The sequence below is a fragment of the Oncorhynchus masou genome, chromosome 33 (assembly GCF_036934945.1).
Source record: "Oncorhynchus masou masou isolate Uvic2021 chromosome 33, UVic_Omas_1.1, whole genome shotgun sequence".
Taxonomy (NCBI): Eukaryota; Metazoa; Chordata; class Actinopteri; order Salmoniformes; family Salmonidae; genus Oncorhynchus; species Oncorhynchus masou.
In genome coordinates, this window is record NC_088244.1 from 42,301,459 (window position 1) to 42,309,003 (window position 7,545).

General features: G+C 41.5%; 1 protein-coding gene across 1 annotated transcript; it reads right to left on the reverse strand.

The window, feature by feature from the left end:
- Window positions 1–1,443: 1,443 nt before the first annotated feature.
- LOC135527380 (transcription factor HES-4-B-like) lies at window positions 1,444–3,358 on the reverse strand. Its single transcript, XM_064955894.1, has 4 exons — window positions 2,977–3,358; window positions 2,690–2,785; window positions 2,484–2,571; window positions 1,444–2,368 (listed from the first exon to the last, which is right to left on the reverse strand). Exons 1-4 carry the CDS (start codon window positions 3,082–3,084, stop codon window positions 1,791–1,793), a joined length of 870 nt encoding a protein of 289 aa, XP_064811966.1. The 5' UTR covers window positions 3,085–3,358; the 3' UTR covers window positions 1,444–1,790.
- Window positions 3,359–7,545: the final 4,187 nt, after the last annotated feature.

A 7,545-nucleotide genomic window follows, 5' to 3' on the forward strand; every position in this document is an offset into this window, starting at 1 on the left:
AAAACTGTTTATGTGCCTCCAGGACCATGTTTTTGTGTCCAACAAAGTGCACGCTGCACACATTCATTCCTTTATGAACATAATCTAGGTCTGTGTGCACTGTGTGTGCGCTTGCACTGGAGTGAGTTGACTACATGGGGAACCTTTCTGACCAGCGGTCACAAGGGTGTAACCTAATCCCAAGTAAAGGGGGCCCTCTGACCGCAAGTGGCTGACACACGGCAAGCACCACGCCGCCTGCCACAGCAACACATCCCCCAGTTCCGGAGCGCACTCCCTGGAAAGATAGGTTTACAGCCAGGGATAACACAGAGAGAGGGGGAGAGGAAGTTCTGATGGAGAGGGAGGAAGAGAGAGAGAGAGAGAGAGAGAGAGGGACGGGGTTATTAGATTGAGAGATTAAGGTATACCTTACTTTGTTTTATTCATAAATAATTTGGAGCATAAACCCAATACTTCAAAGGACATTTCTAATTTAAAATGTATTTAATCAATTCAAAGTCATGGGGTCCAGGAGAACAGCTTTGATCAATTCCACTATCCCATAAAATGTACCTGCCAAGGCACGAAACTCGTTTTCTTTCTATGCTAGTTTTCCTTCTATTCAGAAATGCCTTGGAAATAACTGAACAATCGGTTGCACAAAAGAAAGCAAGGATTCTTCCATATTCTCCTTTCAGTGAAGCAATCTGTTAGTGACTTTAACCCCAAAGCGCATTTCCCAGGCTCATGAATAGGGTTTAAGGCGTCTTAAAGATCCCGCTGCATACAGGATGAGAAGCCTTTCAAATGTTTAATTACCTTTTTGCTAAATAAAAAAATACACCCCGCCATTGCCTTTCCAACCCATTCTGCATTTTAGAGGACACCAGAATGACTAACTTCCCGCCAAACTTGAGAAAGGGTGTAAACAAGTGAAATGTCAGGACTTTTTACTATACTATTTCACTAGGGATTTGATTCCAGGTTTGTTTTTTTGGGCTATAATAGAAGTACTAATTATTAGTAGGCCCTTTAAGCCTGCTCTAATATGAGCCTCGAAGTAGGTCTATGTCTGACTTTCAAATGACTAGTTTAACTTTTACGCACAAAACCAAACAAGAAGATACTTTTTTTTAAATAACCTTTATTTAACTGTGCAAGTGAGTTAAGAACAAATTCTTATTTACAATGACGGCCTACCCCAAACCCTGACCGATTGTGCACCGCCCTATAGGACTCCCAATCCCGGCCGGTTGTGATACAGCCTGGATTCAAACCAGGGCGTCTGTAGGGACACCTCTAGCACTGAGATGCAGTGCCTTAGACCGCTGCGACATGCGGGATCCCCAAAATATACTTATTAACTTTTACGCATGGGCCTTATAGAAACAAAAATATATCTTAAACCTATGCTCTAAGTGTGTTATAAAAGTGATATGGAAGTAAAGACAAAATTATTCATTTCTGAATTATTCAAACTGATTTATTAGGTCAATGGGCCATTGCCAAACTTCAATTTCCAAACATAAAACGACAAACAATATAAAAACACACAGCTTTGGTATAACAATCAATATCAACTTTGTACAAAACTAAATCGTTCCATAAAAAGTACTTAATCACAAACATTTGAATAAATTTTCCATTGCATGGACACAATATTTATCACCAACATCCAAATGTTGGAATCAGCCAATAAATATAAACAAACTTTTACCATGTCCAACAAAGGAAATGATGTCCCCTAGAACGGAACTATTTACTTCATAAAAATAACCTTCTTTATTGTAGTGTCCATTTTAACCAAACTACCAGGGTCGCCAAACAGGCTCAGTGCTCTCCGAACCAGTGCAGACACCGACAGGGCTGACCGCCTGAGGCACACCGATGAATGATGTCATCCCATGGACAGGGGATCCCACTACTGGCGCAGGGCTGCCATGGACGGGGCTGGCGTTGACTGTCACAGGCACACCTGCGTTAGCATACAGAGGGATGACTGGGGTTGATGCTGAGGCGAAAGAAGGGTTGGGAATCAGGAAAGCAAACTGTCCATCGGTGGCGGGCACAAGCTGGAACCCGCTGAAGACTTTAGGTGACATTGCCTCGGTGGGGCTGAGTTTGGAGCCCATAGAGGCACTGTTGGGCAAGGTAGAGGGTAGCTGTACGTGAAGGGGCTGCGCGAGGTGAGCCTGTTGATTTGGGTTTGGCTGGGGGTAGTTCATGGCGATCAACTGCCCTAGGCAGCCAGACAGGTGGTTGAGAAGCCGCGACCTCACCTCCGTGTTCACCCCTTCGCTGGTTGATAAGAAGCGAGTGACCTCGTTCATGCATTCGTTGAATCCCGCCCGGTATTTACTGAGGACGGTAGTGTCTGCTGACAGCGCTGCCGAGTCAAGAGAGAACATTAGAAGTCGTGTATAATCGATGGAAATATGAAACCCTTATCAATAAAGTGTAGGGCAGATGTTGTCAAATTAGATATTTGCAATTTAATTTACCAGTCATCTGCACACGCTGTAAATTTCGTAAATGCTTCACTGTCATCTCCAGAATATCGGCTTTCTCCAATTTTGAATGTCTGGAACTCTGTGGATAGCAGCATAGCAAAAGGTAAAGGCTGTGCATTGACACAAAATTAAATGCCAGGAAAAATGAACATACAGTGATTTTCAATTGTTACATCCTTTCAATTATTTAGACTTACATCTTTTTTAAGTGCATCGAGAATAAGTGTCTTGAGTTGGCCAAGGCTTTCGTTTATCCTCGCTCTCCGACGTTTCTCCATGATGGGCTTTGAGGACTGCAAAATAAATGCTTCATATTAATTGCATGTTCATGGATAAGTCCGAATGTACGCATTTATTTTATCTCACACGTACAATTTGCTTAGCCTACTAGGGTAAAGTTGAATTAGCAACAACGTTAGCCTAGGAGGCATATCAGATTCATTTTAAATCCATCGGCAGTTATAGACTTTTAGCCTAACGTTACCTTTCTATGCTCGCTGGCATTCTTAGGTTTGTCTGGAGTATGGGATCCATTTGCAGGGGCACCAGCAATAGGGGATGCCGTTTGCTTCTCCATGGTGTCGGCTGGCATTTTGGATTAAATTATAGAAAAGGTATATCCTTTTGGAGAAGTTGGAAAAGGTGGAAAAAAAGTTGCAATATCACTGCGCCTTTATGTTTAGATCAAATCGTAACCCGTGTGAAGGATATCCTACGATAGTCACGAAGACGTGAGCAAGTCCCACTGATCAGCTATATCACTTGTTATCACCGAACTGTCATTGGAGTATAAGAACGTGCTTGGGTTCAGGCTGTCGGGCAGGTCGAGTCTGCTCTACGGCCGACACACGCCGGCAGTACTTATAGGTGGTTCGCATGCTCCCAGTTCGTGTGAAACCCTCTCTGCATTCTTTCCCACACTCGTCTCAGCCAATGGGCGTGCGGACTCACCCATTGGGCGCGGGGCAGACCGCTGATTGGACAACACCCCCGCGGGCTGTCAGTCACGCGCTGCTCAATCAGCCCTGGAGGGACAGGCAACAAAGCGGCGAGTGCAGTCGGTCTGGCTGTGAAGTGATAAGGGGAACTGGGGAAATGCGCTGGCGGTTTGCTTCCAACTTTTTCATACCCTTCAAGAATGTATGCTTTTTGTGTTCGCAACGATTCTCGATGCTTCGAGATACTATCTAACTACAAAACCTCACCATGCTTGTAATATTATGTTGCTATAAATAGCGTGTGTTTTATTCATGTCATTCCGAGTTTTGAATATTTCATTTCAATTATTTTTTAAATAGTCTATAACGTTTTTTCTTAGGTGGTTGAATTTTTTGCCTACTATTTTAAAGTTCAAGTAACTTCTACGCAAATATGCGTAAAATGCCTTTTGTATTTTGATAAATGTAAGGTGAAATTGTAATAACTATACCTTAATACTTCAATGATATAGTTTAACATTTCATTCAGTATGTGCCTCTAAGGAGAAAAACAGCTGTAATGACACGCGAGACGGTTTGGAGCAGCACGCAGTAAACCAATGGCAGGCGGCCACTTTATGCAAATCTCACTGAGCTAGGTCTTATTGGCTGTGTGAACATCCATGTGTCAATAATTCCCGCGCGGGAGCTGTGAACGGGCGGGGGATGAGCGATGCGACATCTGTCCGCGTGCCAGTCGCACTGTGTGCGCCTGCTCCATGCACTTCAGCATCCACTGAGAGCACGTGCCGAAACTGGCTTCCCCGAGGGACTTTTCTCTAAAACTCGTTCATTTCTCTAGAGAATGGAAGCATTTTATCCCAGTCTTCTGGCACGTAGATTATAATAACTATGGTATGTCTTATTCTCATATCTATCCATATAAACCAACAGGTCATTAGTTAGTCAAAGATAATGCAACAGAAAACATATTTGTATGGAAACATTTCAAATTAACAGGATGATAAGGCCATGTGTTATATAGTGCTATCTTCCAAATATAGCATACTCTTAAAACGATAGGCCTATAGGCTACAAGTCCTTGGAAAATGTTTTTCACATTTACAAAATGCTGCAAGTTTCAACATTATCGCTTGTAGCAACAATGACAGCCACAGCTGTAAAATGTTGGTAATCCGTTGAAGTGTAAATTAGTTTTGTGCCAAGGCCCGGAAGATCCTATATGATCCTATACTGATGAGTTGTCTGATAATTTAATTTCGGACATGTATACCTAATGTAGGTTACAACAGTAGCCTAGCCTATATTATTGCGATTTCAGTATGCCATTAGGCTACAATACAATGCAGGGCACACAACACATTGAAAGCAGAAATATAATCACATAAAATAACGTAATGTAATAGCATAAATAATATAACTTTTGAGATTGACAAGGAGAATGGCATGAGAGAGCCTGAGTTTAGGAAAAGGACGCCATCTATTGGAAAAATGATTCTCACTTTTCACATCCAGAATAGTGATCTATGTGCTTTGTACCAAAGGTATTCAGCGGTTTACCTCTCAAAAGTAGTGTACTGAAATATCAACGCCTAATCATGAATGATTGTTAAAAAATAACACATCATTCTCATGCCAAACGTTTCATAGCTGGGGAGGACAACATCTTTGAGTGCATTCGATGCATTGTGAATTCATCGAGAAGTGAAGGCAAGATGGGGAAAAAAATACCTATTTGATGTGGACAAGTAAGCCTATCACTTGTCTCCAGTGCATGTATTTAACGCTGTATTTCTGACCATCTATAAAACATGATCAGAGGATGTATTTCTGCATAAATTGGCCACAAGGTGGCACAGTGGAGCCCACCTCACTAATTGAATCACTGAAATTAAATGGTTTAAAGTTAAGAACTTTGTCTTCTGCTGCACTGGAATATTTTTATACATGTTTTTGTTCAAAGTCAATATGACATGAATGAACATTTGAATTAAGGAAAAAGTCATGTATGCTTAATCATGGCAGAATGAAAGCTCCACATTCAGTACAGAAACAGCCATTTATCCCAAAAAATGTAACAATCATTGAATTTTCTCAACTATCACTTAAAATAGAAACACACACTTCAATCAAATGAAGAAACAGTTTCATATCTAACAGATAATAGACCTAGATTTATGTGTGGTTTTAACATTATTTAGTTCCAGGATAGTACCTTTAGGAACAGAAAAATACATGCAACAGAAAAAAAGGAAATGGCTCAAAGAATGAATGGCAGATCAAGTCCAGGTCACAATGGATGTATTACATCTATCTATCTATCTATCTATCTATCTATCTATCTATCTATCTATCTATCTATCTATCTATCTATCTATCTATCTATCTATCTATCTATCTATCTATCTATCTATCTATCTATCTATCTATCTATCTATCTATCTATCTATCTATCTATCTATCTATCTATCTATCATCTATCTATCTATCTATCTATCTATCTATCTATCTATCTATCTATCTATCTATCTATCTATCTATCTATCTATCTATCTATCTATCTATCTATCTATCTATCTATCTATCTATCTATCTATCTATCTATCTATATATAATATATGGACAAAAGTATGTGGACACTTGCTTGTCGAACATCTTATTCTAAAATCATGGGCATTAATATGGAATTGGTCCCCCTTTGCTGCTATAACAGCCTCCACTCTTCTGGGAAGGCTTTCCACTAGATGTTAGACTATTGCTGCGGGGACTTGCTTCCATTCAGCCACAAGAGCATTAGTGAGGTCAGGCACTGATGTTGGGCGATTAGGCCTGGCTTGCAGTCGGCGTTCCAATTCATCCCAAAGGTGTTTGATGGGGTTGAGGCCAGGACTCTATGCAGGCCAGTCAAGTTCTTCCACACCGATCTCAACAAACCATTTCTATATGGACCTCGCTTTGTGCAGGAGGACATTGTCATGGTGGAACAGGAAAGGGCCTTCCCCAAACTGTTGCCACAAAGTTGGAAGCACAGAAGCATCTTGAATGTCATAAAATGCTGTAGTGTTAAAATGTCCCTTCACTGGAATTGAGGGGGCTAGCCCAAACCATAAAAAACAGCCACAGACCACTATTCCTCCTCCACCAAACCAAACTTTACAGTTGGCACTATGCTTTCAGGCAGTTAGTGTTCTCCTGGCATCCGCCAAACCCTGATTCGGACTGCCAGATGGTGAAGCGTGATTCATCACTCTAGAGAACACGTTTTCACTGCTCCAGAGTCCAATGGCGGCGAATTTTACACCACTCCAGCCTATGCTTGGCATTGTGTATAGTGATCATCTTATGCTTGTGTGCAGCTTGTCGGCCATGGAAACCCATTTCATGAAGCTCCTGACGATCAGTTCTTGTTGCCGATGTTGCTTTCAGAGGCAGTTTGCTTTTTAGTGAGTGTTGCAACCGAGGACAGACAATCTTTTTGCGCTACGCACTTCAGCACTCTGCTGTCCCGTTCTGTGAGCTTGTGTGGCATACCACTTCACGGCTGAGCCATTGTTGCTCCTAGATGTCCACTTCACAATAACAGCACTTACAGTTGACGGGGGCAGCTCTAGCAGGGCAGAAATTTGACAGTGCCACTTTGAAAGTCACTGAGCTCTTCAGTACGGGCCATTCTACTACCAATGTTTCTCTATGGAGATTGCATGTTGCATTTATATTTTTGTTCAGTATATACAAAATAGTAATCTTAAAACCCATGTCTGAGTTCATGGTCCAGAGTTCACCACAATTCTGTTGACAAGCACCAAATGTAATAAGAGTTTGTTAAGCTTTACTCCTGCCTAGAACCTGGTGGCATATCAGTCAATATTGGCAGACCACTGCCCACTAGGCCTACTTGCATTGGCATGTTTAGGGATTTTACTGTTTGAATGTTGTTGGATCTTTTTTTGTTGTTGACATTCTGACCATTGAAAAGACCAAATGATTCAAAGGCTTTTCAATTGACCCAGGAAGGCCAACTTGAAACAAATTAACATCCGTTATTCCGTCTACATTCCAGAATTTCAAATGTGGACGTCTTTGTGGTACTCAAGAAAGAAAACAGGAATCCCCCT

Coding starts and splice junctions, on each gene's coding strand:
- LOC135527380 (XM_064955894.1), bottom strand. CDS start 3,084: ATGCCAGCCGACACCATGGAGAAGCAAACGGCATCCCCTATTGCTGGT. Junction 2,786..2,976: donor ATGCCAGCGAGCATAGAAAG/GTAACGTTAGGC, acceptor TTTATTTTGCAG/TCCTCAAAGCCCATCATGGA. Junction 2,369..2,483: donor ACAGCGTGTGCAGATGACTG/GTAAATTAAATT, acceptor TTGACTCGGCAG/CGCTGTCAGCAGACACTACC.